Below are 23,803 nucleotides of genomic sequence, written 5' to 3' on the forward strand. Positions count from 1 at the left end.
TACCTTCCCCAGAAACGTTTCAGTGGACTTTCCCAGTTAAATTTAATTTCTAACTTTCATTGATATCAACAACAGAAGCTTGATTAAACTTTCAATTCTAGAAGGCTGCTTTATGTGCTTGCCGTATCACCAATTAATTTCTTAAAGACCAGCAATGAAAACTAGTCACTTGAACATTCAGCTTTCCAGAAACTGCACTGCACATTCATGTAGTGTTAATTGCCAGTCGAAGATATCTCTCAAGTTTAAAACTCCCCATTGGGTATATGTGGCCACTGTACTAAAATCATAAAAATTCCTTCAAACAGAATAGACTAATTCTTTGCTTTCCCACAATGCTTTCAATTCTTGGAGCTATTCAACACATTGGTCTACTTTTCATTGTTAATACTGGCCACCTTGTACTCAATAATGTGAGCATGCCTTGATTTTTTAAGTTCTTTTTGATTTTCATATCCCACAAACCTGAGCGCTCTCTGCTTCTACAATTGCTGCATGTCCACATTTTTCTTGACTCCACTATAGCTGGCTGCAGCTACATTGCACCTCACTTCTCTTTATGATATAACTTAAAATTTTATGCTTACCAGCTATTGAATTACCTGTTCTCAAGTTAGCATGTCAAATAGAAATATAAACTAAGCCCAGAATCTTAGTACACGTTTAAGATTAGTTGTGATGCCAAAGAAACAAAGCATGGGAAAGTTGTATTAGAAGTGTGTGGGTTTGGGTGTATATGTGCTGCTGAGTGGCTTTTGTTTTCTCCTGTCAATTTTAAACATATGTTAAGGTGCTGACAATAATCATTTTCAAGAATGGAAAAGTTATCCAAAACTTAGAAAGGCACAGCACTGATCCAAGTGTATTTTACATCACTTTTCTTGCATGAAGGCTGCACAACCATTGGAAGAGAAACACAATCTTGATTTCTCAACAGTTACTTGTACTTCATTAATGGAGGTGACCAATTAGAGAAGGGAAAAGGGACAGCGAATGAAAGAGTAGCCTCCATCATGCCTAGGGGCGGTCTATGTGAACCAAGTTAGGTACCTGCATGCAACTGCAATGGCTTGGGGGGGGACAAAAAAGAACCAATTAAGCTAAATAAATAGGTACTGAATCATAACGCAGATCATGGATCACCAGGCCAGCAAGGGAGATCTCCATCGTGTTATGGTTAAGATTAATCAAAATCACGAGAAGCAGATCCTCCAGATTACATGATTGTACACCCAGATTTGCTGACAATATAAAAATAGGTAGGGATATGCTGTACTAAGGACATAAGGAATGTGCAAGAGGACATAGATAGGTTGAGGGATGGAGAAAAAAACATGGCAGGTAGAGTTTAAATTGAAAAAGTGAGATGTCTTGCTTTTAGGTCAGAAGAATTAAAAGATAAACTACTAGATAAAACGGGCAAGCTCTAAACAAAGTGAAACACAGAGGGATTTGGGTATTCTTTTGCTTGAAAACAAAACATTAGCACACAGGTGCAGAAAGAAATTAAAAAGGTAAATAGAACTTTGGTCTTTATTGCTAAGGGCCAGAGTTTGAAAATAAGCAAGTCTTGCTATAAATGTACAGGGTGTTAGTGAAGCTGCACCTGGAGCGCAGTGTACAGTTTTAGTCCCCATTTAAGAAAGAATATATTAGCATTGCGTGCAGATTCACCAGGCTGAAGGGGTTGATTTATAAGAATGGTAAAACAGGCTTTGACTTTATTCATTTTAGTTCAGAAGAATGAGTGGTGATCTTATTGAAACATATACAGAATTCTGACTTCACAGTGTGTGTTAAGAAGATGAAGATATTTCCACTCATGACAGAATCTCAAACTAGGAAACAGTTACAGAATAAGGGACAATCATTTAAAACTGAGATGGAAAGGAAGTTTTATTTTCCAGAGGATAGTGAAAGTCAGAAATTCTCAATCCTGGAGTGTTGTGGAGGCTAAACCAATGAAAGTATTCTAAGGGGTGGTAGATTTGTTTTCGAAATATTCGAGAGCTGAGGGTTATGATGAGTTAGCACAAAACAAGAATTTAGCACAGAGATAAATCAACCATAATCTTGAATGGTGGAGCAGGTTTGAGGAGCTGAATAAGCTTACTCCTGCTGCCATCTTACTTATTATGTGTGTGGGATCTTTGCTGCACACAAACTGACTACCACATTACAACCATAACTGCAATTCAGAGGCATTTAATGTACGGAAACATTTTAGGGCTTCATCCTGGGTCACGAAAAGCTTCTTGCAGATGCAAGTTCTTCTTAGTGCACTCCTAATAAGTTAAAGCAAGTTGAATGGTGCAGCTTTGAGTTAACAGCAGCATATTTGATCCATAATACTAATCATTTCACAAAGTCTCTTCCAAAGCCTAGGTTGTCAGCAATATTAGAATAGGACTGAAGGTGGAACCAGTTTACATTCCCAGCATTTTAAAATACTTATCCCAAGGTTTAATTTAGCAGGGGCTCAACGAGAAACGTGGCCTATTGTGGAGCTGCACAGGTCAGTTTAATTCTACAAGATGTTTTGGGGTAATTACTTGGGATTATGGCAAGATAAATATTACTCAGACACTATCAATGCCACTGCATCTAGGTTAACTGATGCACCATGACAGTAATCTGGTAAGCATAATAATGCAACAGAATTTCTTCTAACTGTTGTGCATGGAAGGAGAGCTACTAAAAAACTCTCCATGTTAGTTCAATGGTTAACGGGAGAATGCAGAGCACTGCTAATAAATCAATTTATAAAGATTATACAGAAAATCAACAGTAAAAACAACTGCTGCTTCAACACTTCGAATGCCATGGCTGACTAATATTGACAATTTGCCAAAGTACTGAAAAATGTATCAGCTGACAAGAAAAATGCCAAGTACTTTAGTAATTAATGCTAATTTGATAGCAGGCTATTCCTATATAAAGGTGCTGACAAAGTTTCTCTCAATGAAAGCATGAACAAAAGTTTTGAAAGAATTATTATACATTTGTTTTTAGCTAACTGGTGCTAATTAGTTTAAAGTATTGGCAACTCAATTTCATTGGAACCTTCCAGCTCAGTGAGTAAACCTAGATCCATAGTAAACCTACAACCTACAATCTTCTCAAATCTTGGAAACCTCTCTCATCCAGTCACCCAACAACTGAGAAAGATCGTATACTCTGTTGCAAAAAGCATCAAGTTTAATTTTCTCCCTCCAAATTGACTTCCTATGTCTTATTGTGCAACACTTTCTCAGAAAACAGTTGGTAGTTTAACTGATGATGAAATCTGACAGACCATTCTACAAGTGTGTTTCATTGCCAAAACTACAGTGAATGGGACCAGAGATCCTGATTCAATCTTTCCAGTGTTATAATGAGTGATCATGAACAGAAAGTTTAGCTGATTTTTTACTTCTAGTTTTACATATATAAAATTTGAAGAATCTGGAATAACGTGAGAGGAACTGAGAAACAAACATGGGGCACTGTAAAATGTAGGCATAGGGAAGGAAAGAAAACAAAACAGATTTGCACTTCCTTTCAAAACCTCAGGATACTGAGAAGTCCTTCACAGCCAATGGAGCATTTTCAAAGAATGATTTTTGCAACTGGATTGTCAATTTGTGAACAGCATGATTCCATAAACAGTAATAATGATTTGGCAGCTGGTTTCAGTGACACTGCCCAAAAAACAGGATCTTCTAAATATCAACATGGTGCTTTTGATATTGATTGGCAGGGGAACATGGGGCCTTAGTTTGATGAATCAACCACAAGTCAGCACCTTAACAACCCTCATTTACTTGGTCTTCTTCCCATCACAAAGTGTATGGAGGTCTACAAAAGATGCTTCAATCTTTAGAACTAAAGTATCAGATGACTCAGACAGCAATGACAACATATGGCCCTTATCTGCTACAACCTGACAACACAAGAAAGCTGGGATAACAACAAAGTGCTGGAAAAATGTAGGAGTTCTGGCAGCATCTGTGACCAGAGATACATGATCAAAGTTTCAAGTCAAATAAGGCTTCTTCTGAACTGAAGCTAGGTCTTCAACGAAGAAGAAAAGTCACATTCAATGCAAATGTTAATTCTGCTTCTCACTCCATAATCCTATCAGATTTTCTATTTCACTTTTAAACAAGTTGGAAGCCCATTTATTGAATCCTTACAAATGCTGATCTCCATTGAGCCCTGATACATGGTATCTGAATCTGCTACTGCCATGTGTAAATCTTTTCAGAGCATTTCATTTTAACTCATCTTAGATAATAATTCTTCAATCATCACTTCATCTAAATTGTACCCAATAAATAAGTTTTTGTTGAACTGAAGATAAATATAGGCAGAATTAAAGAATATTTAACTGATCACAGAAGCTCATTCATCTTTATCTTGTGACTAAATTGTTCAGAGATGAACACTCTTGCAGCTGAGCAAAGATTTCATCAGCTCTTCAATACCTCAACATGTAAAAAACACCATCCTTTGTTATGCTAAGCAATGCAGGCCAAGGCGACAAGCTAGAAACTACAGTTGACACCCTGACACAAAGCCAGCCTCTAGGTTTGTATTAAAACCATTGTTGTTACAAGCTGACTTTGTTCTTTTATTTGGGAATGGGATGGGGTGGGGGCAGAGTTGGATGAGCATAGCAGTGGCTTCGGTATCCTATATCCAATGACACTTGCCAGCAATGGTCATCTGCAGGGACAGCATTGGACCTTTACACTGTCATCTGATCTGGAAAACATGCAGACATCACTCCTATGTACAGCAGTGATTAAAAATTGCACCCCCTGCAAGAGTTAGGACATTCACAGAGTAAGAAGGGAGAAGTGAAGGAGAATTTGTCTATAAAAAGAAAAAGAGAACAAAAATGCACTTCAAATCATGAATACTTAGGTGCATGTTTTACTCCTAAGAAAAAATGAATTTCCCCAGATAGCCAAACAAATGTCAATCCTGTTGCATTATGTGATGTAGTGCAGAGGTTCTAGACCAGGATTTAAAGGATTACAATAAATCCCTCAACTTTACTATTCTATTGGCATACAGCATATTAAATAAATATATTTGCACATGAACTACTTAAAAGAGACTTAGTACCAAAAATTATGTTAAGCATAAGGATGAGGTCTTGGAAATATACTCTAAGTCAGTGAGAATGAGCAGATTCAGACAAAGGGAGGGGCTAAAAAACATTAAAACGACATTTTTGGAAACACACACACACATGCTCCTTTTACTGCTAATGAAATGAGTACACAGCTGCATAGACAGTCACGAACCTGGAGCCAGGCCAGAAAATGCTGACAGCACACTCAGGATATGTCAAACTAGTCCTAGTAATGAAATCATCTGAATATTTGACAGCCAATTCCAGAAACTACCCCATAGTGCTGGAAAGTTAAGCTTTGTGCTAAATTAAATGTTATCAGAATTTAGATGGCCTTTCGAAGCTGGCACATTAAAGGTTACCATTTCATCTTTTACTTCTGTACAACAAGCTGTTGGGAACTTCGAAGTTCAGGTGATAAGCCAGGTGCGCTGGTGATCACTGCTTGGACCTGGGAGGTTTGCTGTCAGATGCTACTAATCTTCACTGAGCAGAGCCTCACCCACTAAAGCAGGTGTGTGACCTGTGCAATCTGACCACAACGCAGCAGAGCAATCAGACCTTTCAGGAAGGATAGAAAGTGAAAAAAAGAGTGCAGAAAAAGTAGCAATCTAATTCAATCACCACCAACTGTCCCATCCACTCCTCCTCCCCCGCTCTCCCTAGCTCCCTCCTCTCTGCAAACACACAAAACAAAAAAGAAATCAACAATGTTAAACTGGTGAACATTTGATTGGCCTTATCCTTGTGAGAACTGGCTGAACTTATAAACAGTGAAGTCTCATTTGGACCTTAGAGGTTTACAAAATTATGAGGGGCATGGATAGGATAAACAGACAGTCTTTTCCCTAGGGTCGGGGAGTCCAGAACTAGAGGGCATAAGGTTTAAGGTGAGAGGGGAAAGATATAAAAGGAACCCAAGGGGCAACTTTTTCATGCAGAGGGTGGTATGTGTATGGAATGAGCTGCCAGAGGATGTGGAGGAGGCTGGTACAATTGCAGCATTTAAGAGGCATTTGGATGGGTATATGAATAGGAAGGGTTTGGAGGGATGTGGGCCGGGTGCTGGCAGGTGGGACTAGATTGGGTTGGGATACCTGGTCGGCGTGGACAGGTTGCTGTTTCCATGCTGTACCTCTGACTCAGAAGTTACATTTGGCGTAGGGCTTTTTATTAAATCATCGATGCCTTGGCTATTTACTATCCAATATTCTTACTCTCAATGTACAGCACAAAACAGACCATTTGATCCAATAAGGCTCCCAGTTCCAAAGCTCCCCCACCAGAGAAAATAATTACTCTCTACTTAGCCCACAAAAAAGCATAACCACCTTAAAATGATCTGCTTATCCAGACTGCAACTAAATGGCATTCCCTGTGTTTTAAACCACTCCCGGTGCACTAATCAGAGGCTGACTGTCTAAAATTGGCTCAGAATACTGATAGCCCAAATTAAGATCAATGAACACTTCACAGGAGAAATCTGGGCAATTAGATGACTGGAAAGGTTTCCTTTTACAAGGCTATATCTTAGATTTTTGTTTATAAAGGAAAAAAACAAAGTAAGGAATGTAGCATTCGACAGCAGTTACTTCAGAGGTGGTGTGTCACATTCCTGGGCACTGCACATCAGTAAAGATTGAGGTTCTATCAAATTTCATTTGAAAACAAGAGCTCAAAGTTGACCAGCTTCAGAAAATATTTTGTGAACAGGGAAAGGAGGAGGATGACAAGAACAACAGAGCCATCAGTTCATTTCACTGAAACAGCACCACCCACTAATCTATCAGAGATACTTTGAAAGGGGCCAGAGATGACAGCAACTCAATCATTACCTTGCACCTAACAAGAGACCTCATAACAACAAGTTGTATGATCAAGAAGGAAATTAACAAGTCAAACTAATATTGGGGGGGGGGCGGTGGTTAGGGGTGGATCTGATTGAGCAATGAATACCTGGATAAAGAAAGATGAATTTATGAATAAAAATGTATTAAGTCTCGCAAATGTTTAAATCAACATGCCTTTCTGGTCTTAGTGGATTACTGTGTGCAGCACTCACCCATCTGTTCCACAAGGTCTACAGGAAACACTCTGGAAGCAAATGCTCGGCGAAAAATATCGGAAAACTCTTTGTCAAGGCCACCAATTCCCATTTTCTCAAAGTTCCAGTCTGGGTTAATGATGGACTGTCTTCCTTGTTTGGTTTTAGATTTACCTTTTTAAACAAAAAATGCAAAAAGACATGACTTACCCAAACATAAATTTGTCGCCACCTAATGGTTATGCACAGGATTGCAACACAATTACAACCATTGTAGTTGATCAGGCCACCCATTTCAATTTGCGTGACTGTTTTTGTGACTTAAAGCTTCACTAAAACATTTCAAAATAATCCATTAATTAAAAGACTAAAGAACAAAGTTATACTTGACTTTCTTTGCATTTATGCATGCAATGTGATTTATACAAATTTGATCCCATATTGGATGAGTTAGCAATCCACACACCTGGACCAATAATCCCCAGATTGCAAATATAAAGCCAACAATGGTATTTTAAGAAATTGAAATCAGTTATTTTTTTAAATTTTAAAAAATGAAAAGCTTGTACCAGTAAAAACCAAAATGGTCATAAAAGCCAATGCCATTCAGAGAATTGAAAGTTGCCATTCCAACGTAAATGATCTAGTAAGCCACTCAGTCATTACACTTCTGTATGGCAACAAGACACAGGCATTAAATGACATCACCCACATTCTTTAGAATAACATTTTGCAAAAAGTATTCCAAAAACACAGCAAATTTCAACACTTGTTGTCATGCTATTAGTTAACATTCATTGTTTCGATACATTTTACACAAAGAAAGCAATCACAAAATAACAAAGATACAAATTAAGTCCAAGTTAGCTACTTCATAGGAGACCATCATGTCTGTGCCCAGTCGTTGAAATGTATTCAATTAATCCCTCATCTTAATTCTTACCTATTAATTTTTCTTTGAAGTTTATATCCAATTTCTCTGAAAATTACTATCAAATCTACTTCCAACACCCTTTCAAGCAGTTAAATCCAGATCATGACTCACTATGTGAAAAGAAAATTCTCCTAACTCTTGCTTAGGTCCCTTACCATTTCTCTTAAGTTTTTAGTTCTCTGGTTTCTGCCCCTCTGACCAGTGAATACAATCCATGCATTTTTTTTTAAACTCAAAGCTCGCCAAATCTGAAACTGAGCCATTCAATTTAGTATGCCTCAAGTTTCTACCATGGGCCTGTGATAAATTAGCTCATCTCAAGCTCAGAAAGTGCCAAGATACTGCAATACGATTTGGTAGCCCAGGGCTAGGGAGTGGACAAAAAAAAATCAATCATTCATTCACATTTTCCATTCATGTCACGATATAGTAACTCCACTGAAAAGTGAATTCATTTAGATGTATCATGAAGACAGGATCAGTCTTGGATGCAACATTCTCCATGATCAAAAAGACCACCAACATTCAGAAGTCCAGACCTGTGAAAAGCCATGCAGACATCCAGAAAACTACAGCCATGTTGGATTCAATGTCTTTGAGAATGGAACAAAATAAAGTCTGGGAGAAGGGGCAAATTGTTCATAGTCAAAACAAAAGTGAAAAATGCAACTACTTAAAAGCTACAGATACCCTTTGCATATAAAAGGCTGACACAGGTGACAGTCAAGCTTATAATTTGCAAAAGAGACTATCTATACCAAATATTACTTGTGATTGTACTTAGGCCAGAAACTCCAAGACAATGATTTTGATATTTGTCTACCAATTATCACTTCAACAGGTGCAAACCTCATGTGTACATTGCATGAAACTCCACAGAGCAGTTACTACATATTAAGTGAATAAAAATCCCTCTTCATAGTTGAATTTAAAGTATTTTAATTTAAAGAATTTAAGATTGCCATTGATCCATGCAAGGGACACTGCTGGGAAAATGTGCAGCATTGTGTGTATCTCTGCATCAGGGATTGAATGTGGCCCAAATTGTGAAGTTTCATTGCACAGACCCCCTTAAGCTTTCTTGAACCTGTTTAGCAAGGATCATTCTCACCATGTTAGTTCGAAATGTGCTATTCAGCAGATGGGGCATGTCATGGGAACATGGTAGCGACTTCAGACAGTCGTGACAATTATCGAAGTTAAGCACCCGTTGACATGCTCCACAAATCTGCCTTTCTTAGAAGATGAATTTTGTGGAAGCAGCCACAAATCTGATAGTAGCACCATGATATGAGTGAATGAACAGCAGCTGCAGCAACACACCTAGAATTTACAAGGAGAGGGGTCACTCCCATCATACAATTATTAAACCCATGAAAAATTACATTTCACACTACACAAACCTCAGTTATCAACAGCTGTTGCATAAATAGGCTTACTCAAGAAAAATAAAGTGACAAAGTTCAACCTGCTCCAACAAGCCACAGCTGATCTCCGCTAATCTTCCCAACCACTGACTTTTCATATGCAATCATGTTCATGAATCAACAGACTTGCACAGTGAATACTGCTCGAGAAAAAAATTACAAGTGATCTCAATGCACTGTTTTACCTTAATATTTTATCTTCATTCATGGATGTCACTCTGGTTCTAATTGAACAGTGGGTTTTCATAAATGGGCAGGGATGACTTGCAGAACACATGAGCATATGCCATTCAGTAACTTGAGACTATTCCTTCAAGCAATTAGATCATAACTGACCTGTTAATTAACTCATCATCTTGCTTTCATATTCCTTACATCGTACTCCAATAACAATTTATTAATCTTAGCTTTGAAATTTTCACATGACCTAGCCTTAGCAGTTTTTCAAGGAAGTGAAGGCAAGGTAACATTTGGGAAGAAAAATGCACCAAGATTTTTGGGAAGGTGGCGGACGAGGGGGCACTGCAATTAGGAAAAGCTCAGATCCTCTAAAATACGTGCAAAAACATGTGCAAGGGAAAGGAGAGAGAGAAACTAATAGGTCCATGAATACATGTCCCTTCAAATCAGCCCAGATTACAAAGATGGAGCTCATTATGACAAGTCTTTGCAATTGACTATGGGAGTAACACATCAGCTGTTTGAGAAATTTAATTAACTACATTGTGCAAACTTATGTATTCTTGCACAATACATTTTAAGATCTGAAGGCAGTGGCAATACCTTTACCGTTGAAACACACTATGTTTTTGTGCAAGGATTAGCCACAGGAGAGCAGGTGCAGGTTGAGGGCATCTAATGCTTGAGGTGCTGGCAAAAATTGAATCACAAAGTTCACATATACTCACCAATGAGATTTAGAGATGAACTATCAGACTTTTCAAATATAACCTGGGAATTGGCTATGGCCAGGCCAAGTTCGATCTGGATTAATAAAATAACAAATATCAGTTGGACCTCAGAGCCATCTTGTAACAGAAATGCAACCTAAAAATATCACCAGAAGTATTAGCAATTTTTCCATTGATTTAAACCCATCTTCCTTCGGCTGCCTAGCTCAATATCTGCAGTAGATTGAATGAGAATTAAAAAAGTGTGCCCATCTCATTCTTTCTGCTGCTACTGAAGCACTCCCACCCACTCATCTGGAAACAGCAAACAGAAAGCAGAGATCTACCCAGGCATGACTCTTCCCTCTGATGTTTCCTACCACTGCCAAGAAAGGCCATAGCTCCATTCAAATTGGCAAGAGTACAATGAGGAGAAAGTGAGGACTGCGGATGCTGGAGATCAGAGCTGAAAACGTGTAGCTGGAAAAGCGCAGCAGGTCAGGCAGCATCCAAAGAGGAGGAGAATCGACATTTCGGGCAGGCTCATGCCTGAAATGTCGATTCTAAGAGTACAATGAGACCAATATTTGTTATGTGCACCTTGCACTGCCTTCTTTCAGTATTTTGCAGTATAGTAACAGTGGAATTCATGGAATTAAGCAACCAACAAGTCAAGGATGTTCCAAGCACATCTCCATGTTCAATTATACCAGAGCTCAACACGAGAGCAACCAATGAGGTTGATGCATTCAGAACCAACGTCAGTCAGAAGCAGAGTATGGTTGATTTTCTCTGTATGCCTCCTCTTCAGGTCTTCAGTTAATGCAATTTGTTCTGCCCAATATCAAGAAATAGCTGACCACACAGGACACAGCACAGGCTTAGAATACCAAGATCATCCTCGCTATAGTGAAGGACTATGCACCTGAAATGGCAGTTGTTCTTGCCAAGCAGTTCCAGCAAGTTACAACAATGGCAGCTCGTCAGCAATGTAGAAAATTGCCCATTTTTGTTCTGCCTACAAAAACAGGACAATTCATTTACTCTCCTATGAGCACATGCTCATTTATAACAAAATCATAGGAGCACTTGTACAGATTCTTCCAAGAAGCATGTCTTCAGCACAATGACAGTCTTTGGCATCAAGGTCACGTTTGACAATCACAGCAGCTGCTTAGGGAACCAACAAAGAAATAGTCTACTATTCAGCTTCTTGAACATATTCCTCCATTCAATGAGATCATGGCATAACTCCACATATCCCATCATTTACCCACATCCCTTGATACCTTTGTTTAAAGAAAATCTCAGATTTAAAATGAACCACATAATTTTTACTTAAATCACTGATTTAAAATGAACTGAACTAGCATCATTGCCACTTTTGGAAGAGTTGTGAACATCTACCACCTTTCCTGATGAAGGGCTTGTGCCGAAAACGTCAATTCACCTTCTCCTTGGATGCTGCTTGACTGCTGCGCTTTTCCAACACCACATTCTCAACTCTGATCTCCAGCATCTGCAGTCCTCACGATCAAGCACCCTTCATATGTACAAGTTCTTCCTAACATCTCTAGTGAATGGGCTGGCCCTAATTCTCAGGCTATGCTCCATAGTTCTAGAATTCCCAGGAAGTGGAAATAGTTTATCTTTAACTGACTCATCCTGTTTATATCTTGAAGACTTCAATCAGATCACATCTTAACTTTCTAAGTTCTAGACAAAACCGACCTAATTTGTAACATTGCTCCTCAAAGTAACACTGGGAATCAAAGTAACCTTCTTGATCTCAATTGGTCCAACTGATCCTTCCTAGATGGATTTAATCAGGACAGTAATGCTAGTCAAGAAGAACACTGGTTAGCGACAGGAGGGTGTGGCTGTGAGTGAAGCAGATAGACGAATCCAGGAGGTAGAGCTGTCGGAGCCTCAGCCCCTGTTCTTGTCCAACAGGTTTTGCTCCCTACGTGGGCAGGAATGGGGACTGCAGGGAGAATGAGCCGACTCACCACAGCACTGTGGTTCAGGGAGCCATTCAAGTTTTTTGGAATGGGGGGAGGGTGAGGGAAATAAAAAAGTTGCGGTGATTCGGGACAGTATAGTTAGAGGCACAGACACTGTTCTCTGTGACCAGGATCAACCGTCCGAAGGTTGTGTTGCCTGCCTGGTGTTTGGGTTCAGGATATCTCATCTGGGATGCAGAGGAACTTGGTGTGGGAGGGGGAAAGGTCCAATGTTCATGGCCAACGTAGATACCAATAATATAGATAGAAGTGTGGCACAGGTTCTTCCAAGGGAGTATGAACAGCTAGGAGCTAAATTGGAATCAGAACCAAAAAGGGAATAATCTCTGGATTATTACCTGAATGACGAGCTAGTTGGCACAGGGTCAATTGGATGAAGCAGGTAAATGTGTGGCTCAAAGATTGGTGTGGGAGAAATTAATTTGAATTCATGGAATATTGGCACCAGTACTGGGGAAGAAGGGACCTGCTCCTGTGGGATGGTCTTTATCTGAACTGTGCTGGGACCAGAGTCCTACTGAATCACAAAACTAGGGCTGTGGACAGGCCTTTAAACTAATTGGAGGGGGCATTTTCAGTTATGGGGAAATTAGAAAACCTAAACTACAGAAGGAGTTATAAGTGCAGAACTCAGGAGAGGTTATTAACATCTCCAGCACAGACACAAATAGGACAGACTGTATGGAAAGGGTTAGCAAACAAACTCCAAGGACAAATGAATGACAATGAGAAGACAGACAGTTAATACAGGACTAAAGGTGTTATATCTGAATGCACGCAGAATAAGGAATAAGGTAAATGACTTTGTGGCACAGATCGAAATTGGCAGGAATGACATGGTGGGCACCACAGAAACATGGCTGCAAGGGACTTGGGACGGGGAGCTGAATATTCAAGGACATCCTATTGAAAAGATAGGCAGGTGGGCAGAGGGGTGGGGTTGCTTTACTAGTAAGAAAAGGCACAGTGGTTAGCACTGTACCTCACAGCGCCAGAGACCCAGGTTCAGTTCCCGCCTCAGGTGACGGACTGTGTGGAGTTTGCACATTCTCCCCATGTCTGCGTGGGTTTCCTCCGGGTGCTCCGGTTTCCACCCACAGTCCAAAGATGTGCAGGTCAGGTGAATTGGCCATGCTAAATTGCCTATAGAGTTAGGTGAAGGGGTAAATGTAGGGGTATGGGTGGGTTGCACTTCGGCGGGTCGGTGTGGACTTGTTGGGCTGAAGGGCCTGTTTCCACACTAAGTAATCTGTAAGTAATCTAATCTCAAATCAATGGTAAGAAGCAAAGTAGGGTCAGTTGGTATAGAATCTGTGTGGGCAGAACTAAGGAACCACAAAGGTTGAAAATCCATAGTTGGAGTTATGTACAGGCCTCCAAACAGTAGTCAGGAGCTGAAATGCAAGATACACCTGGAGAAGGAAAGGCAAAGTTAGAATGATCATGGGGGATGTGAATATGCAGATGGACTGGGAAAAGCAGGTTGGATTGCAACAAAAAAAGGAATTAGAGAAATGTTCGAGATTTTTGTTTGGAGCAGCTTGTGGTGGAGCCCACTATGGAATAGGCAATATTGCATTGAGTGCTTTGCAATGAGGCAGACCTGATAATGGTTTCTTCACCTTAAGCTCCTTAGGAGGCAGTGATCATAATACGATTCAATTAACTCGGCAATTTGAGAGGGAGAAGATAGAATCAGAGGTAACGGTATTACAGCTGAATAAAGGCAACTTCAGAGACATGAGGGAGGAGCTGGGTAGAACTGATTGGGAGAGGAGCCTGACAGGAAAACAATGGAACAGCAATGGCAGGGGTTTCTGGGAGAAAGCCAGGCAGAGATTCATCTCTAAGAAAAAGAAGCATGGTACAGGCAGGGTGAGACAACCATGTCTGACTAGGGAAGTCAGGGATAGCATAAAGAGCAAAACAGCACTCCTACCTCCTCATTTAGCTTGAGTTTTCTAATTTCTCCTATCATTGAACCCACCCCACCCTTTCAGTTAATTTTAAGCTCGGTCCACAGGCCTAATTAAGGGATTCACTCAGACTCTGCTCCTGGCACAGTTCAGATGAAGACCATCCCACTGGAGCAGGTCCCTTCGTCTCCAGTACAAGTGTCAATATCCCATGAATTCAAACCCATTTCTCCCACACCAATCTTTTCAGCCACACATTCACTTGCTTAATCTTATTGACCCTGCACCAAGTAGTTCGTGGTTCAGGTAGTAATCCAGAGGTTATTACCTTTTTGGTTGTGCTAATTTAGCTCCTAGCTGTTCATATTCCCTTAGCATTTAATGTGGCAAAGGGCAGTGGGAAACCAGAAGATTGGGAAGTTGACAAAGGCCAGAGGGCAACAAAAGAAAGAAGGAGGGAGAAGATTAAATAGGAGGGTAAGCTAGCCAGTAATATAAAGGAAGACTAAGAGTTTCTTTAGATATATAAAGGGTGAAAGAGAAGCAAAAGTGGAATTTGGGTCATGGGAAAATGATGCTGGCGAGATCGTAGTGGGGAACAAGGAAAAAGCTGGGGAACTGAATAATTACTTCACATCAGTCTTCACTGTGGAACATGCCAGTAATATCTCAAAAATTGAAGTGTGTGAAGGGGCAGACCTGAGTATAGTAGCCATCACCAAGGAGAAGATACTAGAAAAACTGAATGGCCTGAAGATGGATAAATCACGAAGATCAAATGGGCCACACACTCAAGAGATAGTAGAGGCATTAGTAGTAATCTTTAAGGAATCGCTAGAATCAGGAGGGTCCCAGAGGACTAGAAAATTGACACCAGTTTTAAAAAGGAGTAAGGCAAAAGATGGAAAATCACAGACCAATTAGCCGAACCTCGATGGTGGGCAAGATCCTGGAATCCATGAGATTTGTGAATAGTTGAAAATGTATGGTTAAAATACTCCAAAGTCATCATGATTTCATCGAGGGGAGGTCATGCCTGCTAAATCTGCTGGAATTCTTTGAGGAGGTAACAAACAGGTTAGACCAAGGAGAGCCAATGGATTTTATCTACCTGAACTTCAAGAAGGCCTTTGACAAAGTACCACACAAGAGGCTACTGAGTAAGACAAGGGCCCATGGTGTTAGAGGCAAGGTGCGAGCATGGATGGAAGCCTGGCAGTTGGTCACAAAGCAGACAGTGAGGATAAATTGGTCCTTTCTCAGGATTACAAATGACGACAAGTGGTGTTCCGCAAGGTTCAGTGTTGAGACCACAACTTTTCACTTTATACAGTAACGACCAAGATGAAGAAACCGAGGGCATTCTAGTTAATTTTGCAGATGATACAAAGATAGGTGGCGGGACAGATAGCATTGAGGTGGCGGGGAGACTGCAGAAGGATTTGGACAGGTTAGGACAGTGGGCAAAGAAATGGAGGAATCACACAACACCAGGTTATAGTCAAATAGGTTTATTTGGAAACACTAGCTTTCAGAGCGCTGCTCTTTCATCCACAACCACCGCATGAAGGAGCAGTGCTCCGAATGTTAGGACTTCCAAATAAATCTGTTGGACTATAACCTAGTGTTGCTTGATTTTTAACTTTGTACATTCAGTCCAACACCGACACATCCAAATCATGACTTTTGTAGGAAGAAGAGAGGTAAGGTCTATTTTCTAAATGGGGAGAAAATTCATACGTTTGAAGTGCAAAGAGAGTTGGTATTACTAGTACAGGATTTTCTCAAGGTAAGCTTACAGGTTGAGTCAGTCGTCAGGAAAGCAAATGTAATGATGGCATTTATTTTGATAGGGCTTGAATATAAAAGTAGGACGTACTTCTGAGGCTCTAAGGCCCTGGTCAGACCATATTTGGAGTACTGTGTGCAGTTTTGGCCCCCATTCCTCAGGAAGGATGTTCTGACCTTGGAGCGTGTTCAGAGGAGGTTCACGAGAATGGTCCCAGGAATGAAAAGCTTAACATATGAGGAACGTTTTAAGGACTCTGGGCCTATATTCAATGGTGTTTTGAAGAATTGTGGGGGGGGAGGGTCTGATTAAATCTAATAGAATACCAAGTGGCATGGACAGAGTGGATGTTGGGAAGATGTTTCCATTGGTAGGAGAAATGACGATCCAAGGGCACAGGCTTAGAGTAAAGGGAAGAGCTTTTAGACCAGAGATAAGGAGAAACTTCTTCAGCCACAGAGTGGTGAATCTATGGAATTCACTGCCACTGAAGGCTGCGGAGGCCAGGTCATTGAGTATACTCAAGACTGAGATAGATAGATTCTCGAGTATCAAGGGGATCAAGGGTTATGAGAAGAAAATAAGAGAGAATGGGGTTGAGAAACTTATCAACCATGATTGAATGGCGGAGCAGATTTGGTGGGCTGAATTTGCCTAATTTCTGATTCTATGTCTTATGCTCTGAAACTACTACCCACATCCTGACTCTCTCTAAGATTCAAAAGTAATGCAAGGAATTGGTAAAAGTGCAATCGATTGCCAATAATGTACTCATTGTCACTCACCATTCTGCTCCAGTCTCAGCACAGTTACAGTGCAAACACGGGCAGAAGAACTTGAAGGTGAGTGTCGGCCTCTGACAAGGAGTGCTGCTAACCGAACACAATGGGGCATACGGAATCTTTTTTGTCACTGGAATCACATTTATCATGAAAAATGTTGCTTTCAGAAACCAACCATCTCAAGCCCAAACCACTACTGTAAATGCTTCTTGGGATGGTGTGACAGACCTACATAGCTTCACCACTTTCGTCACCTTCAGTTTTCCACTTCATTTGCAATTTCTCTCCAATAACAAAATAGTTTGTGCCAACCACCAATGAGACCAGAAAATATTTGATTAGGCTATTAAGTAGCAATCAATATTTACACCACATTTATGTCCAGCAATGTCCTTCATCTATAATTACTGCCTGCCATTGATACTGGAATACTCCCTTTGAGGTGTCGACATTGAAACACGGTGCATAATGCAGTGAAACATGAAAGGCTAATTAGTTTAATCTCTTATGGAGAAGTTTCCAAAAACCAAAACTCAAGATAAAATTTGCAAAAGATTGCCTATGACGGACATCTGAAAACAAAGCAGAAAATGCCAGAAACATCCTGGTCAAGCTACATTCATGAAATGAAAAGCCAAGTTATTGCAGAGTCATGGGTCAAAAATCAAACAAAGGTTTGCTCTAGCGTCCACGTCCTCAATCAATCATAGATGTGGTTTGACATCTTCTTGTGTCACATCCACTTTTACTACATTTTACGAACATGGTTTTCGTAACAAACTTAGTTGAAAATTAATGTTAAATCCTTACCTTCTGTCGTTTGCCAGAGGCTTGCTCTCCCTTCAGAATGCTGGGGTCCATTGCTTCAATATCTTTCACCAGTAATCCAAAAAGCTTGTCATTAAAACTGAACACAAGCTATGGAGCAAAGGAAGAAATGGGAGAATTATTCACCTTCATGGGTAAACGCCAATTTGAAAACCGAGATTGCATGCGCTGCTTTATTTTGTGATCTTTCAAAACTGGCTGCTTAGTTTGATATCCCCAGAACTAGAACCATCTAGAAACAGCTATTCATGGGAGTTGATAAATTGATGGCCTTAAAAAGCCAACAAACAATCAAAGTTCATAATCTCAATCAAGAATCCTCACAACTTCATATATTCAATGAATTGCCAAAAAACATTATCGCATTTCTGGTTACTGAGGAGTAATGGGCAGGTTATTAACTGGTTACTTATTCCTTGACTTAGATCAAATTAAGGTAAAAACAATGACTGCAGATGCTGGAAACCAGATTCTGGATTAGTGGTGCTGGAAGAGCACAGCAGTTCAGGCAGCATTCAAGGAGCAGCGAAATCGACGTTTCGGACAAAAGCCCTTCATCAGGAATAAAGGCAGTGAGCCTGAAGCGTGGAGAGATAAGCTAGAAGAGAGGGTAGGGTGGGGAGAAAGTAGCATAGAGTACAATGGGTGAGTGGGGGAGGGGATGAAGGTGATAGGTCAGGGAGGAGAGGGTGGAGTGGATAGGTGGAAAAGGAGAGAGGCAGGTAGGGCAAGTCCGGACAAGTCATGGGGACAGTGCTGAGCTGGAAGTCGGGAACTAGGATGAGGTGGGGGAAGGGGAAATGAGGAAACTGTTGAAGTCCACATTGATGCCCTGGGGTTGAAGTGTTGCGAGACGGAAGATGAGGCGCTCTTCCTCCAGATGTCTGATGGTGAGGGAGCAGCAGTGAAGGAGGTCCAGGACCTCCATGTCCCCGGCAGAGTGGGAGGGGGGAGTTGAAATGTTGGGCCACAGGGCTGTGTGGTTGATTGTTGCGGGTGTTCCAGAGATGTTCCCCAAAGCGCTTTGCCAGGAGGCGCCCAGTCTCCCCAATATAGAGGAGACCGCATCGGGAGCAACGGATACAATAAATGATATTGGTGGATGTGCAGGTAAAACTTTGATGGATGTGGAAGGCTCCTTTAGGGCCGTGCATAGAGGTGAGGGAGGTGGTGTGGGCACAGGTTTTACAGTTCCTGCGGTGGCAGGAGAAAGTGCCAGGATGGGAGGGTGGGTTATAGGGGGGCGTGGACCTGACCAGGTGGTCACAGATGGAACAGTCTTTGCGGAAGGCGGAAAGGGGTGGGGAGGGAATATATCCCTGGTGGTGGGGCCTGTTTGGAAGTGGCGGAAATGTCTGCGGATGATTTGGTTTATGCGACGGTTTGTAGGGTGGAAGGTGAGCACCAGGGGCGTTCTGTCCTTGTTACGGTTGGAGGGGTGGGGTCTGAGGGCGGAGGTGCGGGATGTGGACGAGATGCATTAGAGGGCATCTTTAACCACGTGGGAAGGGAAATTGCGGTCTCTAAAGAAGGAGGTCATCATGTGTTCTATGGTGGAACTGGTCCTCCTGGGAGCAGATACGGCGGAGGCGGAGGAATTGGGAATATGGGATGGCATTTTGCAAGAGGTAGGGTGGGAAGAGGTGTAATCCAGGTAGCTGTTGGAGTCGGTGGGTTTGTAAAAAATGTCAGTGTCAAGTCGGTCGTCATTAATGGAGATGGAGAGGTCCAGGAAGGGGAGGGAGGTGTCAGAGATGGTCCAGGTAAATTTAAGGTCAGGGTGGAATGTGTTGGTGAAGTTGATGAGTTGCTCAACCTCCTAGCGGGAGCACGAGGTGGCGCCAATGCAGTCATCAATGTAGTGGAGGTAGAGGTGGGGAGTGGTGCCGGTGTAGTTACGGAAGATCAACTGTTCTACGTAGCCAACAAAGAGACAGGCATAGCTGGGGCCCATACGTATGCCCATGGCTACCCCTTTGGTCTGGAGGAAGTGGGAGGATTCGAAGGAGAAATTGTTAAGGGTGAGGACCAGTTCGGCCAAACGAATGAGAGTGTTGGTGGAAGGGTACTGTTGGGACGTCTGGAGAGGAAAAAAACGGAAGGCTTGGAGGCCCTGGTGTAGAGGTCAGTGCGCCCGAATACATGCCATGACATCGAACAATTCTTCCGTCGCCTCTGCCTCCGAGCTTACTTTCACAATCAGGATTCCCACCCACCTTCCAAGGACCCCTTCGCCCACCTCCAACACACTGCATCCACCTGGACACCCCGCGCTGGCCTATTACCTGCCCTCGACCTCTTCATTTCCAACTGCCACTGGGACATTAACCGCCACAACCTGTCTATCCCCCTCCCCCACTCCAACCTCTCACCCTCACAACGCACAGCCCTCCAATCCCTCTGCTCCAATCCCAACCTCACCAAGCCAGCGGATAAAGGGGCACAGTGGTCATCTGGCGCACTGACCTCTAAACCACTGAAGCCAAACGCCAACTCGAGGACACCTCTTCCAACTGTCCCCTTGACCATGACCAAACCATCATCTCCCAGACCATACAGAACCTCATCACCTCAGAAGATCTCCCACCCACAGCTTCCAACCTCATAGGCCGGGAACCCCACGCTGCCCGATTCTACCTCCTTCCCAAGATCCACAAGCCTGACCACCCCGGCCGACCCATTGTCTCAGCATGCTCCTGCCCCACTGAACTCATCTCTACCTACCTCGACACTGTCCTATCTGCCCTAGTCCAGGAACTCCCCACATACATTCGAGACATCACCCACGCCCTCCATCTCCTCCAAGACTTCCATTTCCCCGGCCCCCAATGCCTCATCTTCACCATGGATATCCAATCCCTCTACACCTCCATCCGCCATGTCCAGGGCCTCCAAGCCCTCCGTTTTTTCCTCTCCAGACGTCCCCAACAGTACCCTTCCACCGACACTCTCATTCGTTTGGCCGAATGGTCCTCACCCTTAACAATTTCTCCTTCGAATCCTCCCACTTCCTCCAGACCAAAGGGGTAGCCATGGGCACACGTATGGGCCCCAGCTATGCCTGTCTCTTTGTTGGCTACGTAGAACAGTTGATCTTCCGTAATTACACGGGCACCACTCCCCACCTCTTCCTCCGCTTAATTTGTTGACTGCATTGGCGCCACCTCGTGCTCCCGCGAGAAGGTTGAGCAACTCATCAACTTCACCAACACATTCCACCTTGACCTTAAATTTACCTCTGATACCTCCCTCCCTTTTCTAGACCTCTCCATCTCCATTAATGACGACTGATTTGACAATGACATTTTTTACAAACCCACCAACTCCCACAGCTACCTGGATTACACCTCTTCTCACCCTACCTCTTGCAAAAACGCCATCCCATATTCCCAATTCCTCCGCCTCCGCCGTATCTGCACCAAGGAGGACCAGTTTCACCATAGAACACACCAGATGGCCTCCTTCTTTAGAGACCGCAATTTCCCTTCCCACGTGGTTAAAGATGCCCTCTAACGCATCTCTTCCACATCCCGCACCTCCGCCCTCAGACCACACCCCTCCAACCGTAACAAGGACAGAACGCCCCTGGTGCTCACCTTCCACCCTACAAACCTTCGCATAAACCAAATCATCCGCCGACATTTCTGCCACCTCCAAAAAGACCCCACCACCAGGGATATATTTCCCTCCCCACTCCTTTCCACCTTCCGCAAAGACCGTTCCCTCCATGACCACCTGGTTAGGTCCATGCCGCCCTATAACCCACCCTCCCATCCTGGCACTTTCCCCTGCCACCACAGGAACTGTAAAACCTGTGCCCACACCACCTCCCTCACCTCTATGCAAGGCCCTAAAGGAGCCTTCCACATCCAAAGTTTTACCTGCACATCCACTAATATCATTTATTGTATCCGTTGCTCTCGATGCGGTCTCCTCTATATTGGGGAGACTGAGCGCCTCCTAGCAGAGCACTTTAGGGAAGATCTCTGGGACACCTGCACCAATCAACCACACCGACCCGTGGCTCAACATTTCAACTCCCCCTCCCACTCTGCCAAGGACATGGAGGTCCTGGGCCTCCTTCACTGCCGCTCCCTCACCACCTGACGCCTGGAGGAAGAGCGCCTCATCTTCCACCTCGGAACACTTCAACCCCAGGGCATCAATGTGGACTTCTACAGTTTCCTCATTTCCCCTTCTCCCACCTCATCCTAGTTCCCGACTTCCAGCTCAGCACTGTCCCCACGACTTGTCCAGACTTGCCCCACCTGCCTGTTCCACCTATCCACTCCACCTTCTCCTCCCTGACTTATCACATTCATTCCCTCCCCCACTCACCCATTGTACTCTATGCTACTTTCTTCCCACCCCCACCCTCCTCTGGCTTATCTCTCCACGCTTCAGGCTCACTGCCTTTATTCCTGACAAAGGGCTTTTGCCCGAAATGTCGATTTCGCTGCTCGTTGGATGCTGCCTGAACTGCTGTGCTCTTCCAGCACCATTAATCTTAGATCAAACTAACACCACTTTGCGGGGCATTCACCTGCCAGTACTGTTAGAAAATTCTGATTAGTACGTATTTTTACAATTGGAAAAGAACCTTGCTCTTCCATAATGTGAAGGATTCACTTGCTATGAAAAACAAAAATAGGACTAAAGAAGAAAAAGAAACTTCATCTGCTTTCAGCCAAACCCTGGTCAGCTTAGTTGGTCACCACAACTGCAAATCAATAACCAAACAGAAAGGGAATGAGATCCAATATGAACATGTGAAGCTTTCCCCAAGTTGGATGAGGGATCTGTCTACAATTCATATGAACAGATTCACTACCTTTAACATTTAAAATCCTCGACAAGCAACAAGCAAATACAAAAGTTACTTTTTATTTATGTAACCTATCACAGATTTGCCACTTTAAATTTCTGTTTATCCAATCATTCTCTGCCAAGGATAAAAGGACACTATTAATAAAGACAAAATACCGTGTTAAATCTGAAACAGAGAATCCTGGAGAAACTCACCAGGAAAAGTAGCATCTATGGACAGAGAAACAGATTCAGAGTTGCAGTAATGTTGGAAAATTATTTTTTAATACTTCTAACAGAGGCAAAGATAAAGACCCAGTGCAAACTACAAAGGAGTTGTTCATCATCTCCTCCCTCCTCGGTGTCCAAAGTCCTGATTGCAGCTTCCAGGTGAAGTAGCATTTCAACTGTATTTCTTTCAATCTAGTCTGCTGTATTCACTGCTCACAAGACAGTCTCCTGTGTCTGTCAAAAGTATTCAAAAACATTTTCCACACCTTTCAGTTCTGAACAAGCCTTTTCGGATTAGAAATGAAAACATGTTTCTCTCTACACAAATGCTGTCAGACCTGATGAATTTCTCCAGTATTTTCTGTGTTTGCTTTATAACTCCACCCAAGTAACAGGAAGCTGTACCTGCTGGCCTGTGGAAAACGCCTGGTTGTTGAACTGTTGAATGAACTCAGCTGCCATCTTATCAGTGTCATATGGGTTTGAGTCCACACTCTTTTTCTGCAGGAAGTCAATCTCAATCATCATGGTTCCAATACACTGCTTTGTTTTGTCAAAGACATAGGAGGATACTGCCAAAAGAAAGAAAGAGCAGGAAGCACTGAATAATTGGTCATGTTTCATCAATTTTCCCCCAAAACAAAAAGGTCATGCCACAGACTGTCTCAATTTCAGAACCTCAGGCTTGATTTAAGGTCTACACATTGGGATTCCTAGCCATCTCATCCCTTCAGCATACCATTCAAAACAGAAGATGGTGTGAAAAATCCTGGCTCGAAATAAAAATACTTCTCTAAACCAAAAAAAGCAGAGTCAGAGATTATGCAAATCCAAATAATAGCACATCCAAACAGACAGTATATGCTGAACACTACATTCCTAAATCAGAGACTCTGAAGATATAACTTTTTATAACAATTGATTCAGTTGGGGCAAGTCACCTCTGCTACATCACAATTGAAGACATTAATGGCTTTCAGAAGTAGAGAAAGACTTTTGCATGGGCATAT

General features: G+C 42.4%; 1 protein-coding gene across 1 annotated transcript in view; it reads right to left on the reverse strand.

Moving 5' to 3' along the window:
• LOC132830782 (vesicle-fusing ATPase) overlaps positions 1 to 23,803 on the reverse strand; it is a 277,011-nt gene that overhangs the window by 186,179 nt on the left and 67,029 nt on the right. The window contains exons 5-8 of the mRNA XM_060848627.1: positions 23,199 to 23,365; positions 17,739 to 17,846; positions 10,436 to 10,511; positions 7,185 to 7,340 (exon numbers count right to left, since the gene is read on the reverse strand). Coding sequence (XP_060704610.1) covers positions 7,185 to 7,340; positions 10,436 to 10,511; positions 17,739 to 17,846; positions 23,199 to 23,365 — 507 coding nt within the window. The remainder of the gene's footprint in view (positions 1 to 7,184; positions 7,341 to 10,435; positions 10,512 to 17,738; positions 17,847 to 23,198; positions 23,366 to 23,803) is intronic.

This window comes from Hemiscyllium ocellatum, chromosome 32, assembly GCF_020745735.1.
Source record: "Hemiscyllium ocellatum isolate sHemOce1 chromosome 32, sHemOce1.pat.X.cur, whole genome shotgun sequence".
Classification (NCBI taxonomy): domain Eukaryota; kingdom Metazoa; phylum Chordata; class Chondrichthyes; order Orectolobiformes; family Hemiscylliidae; genus Hemiscyllium; species Hemiscyllium ocellatum.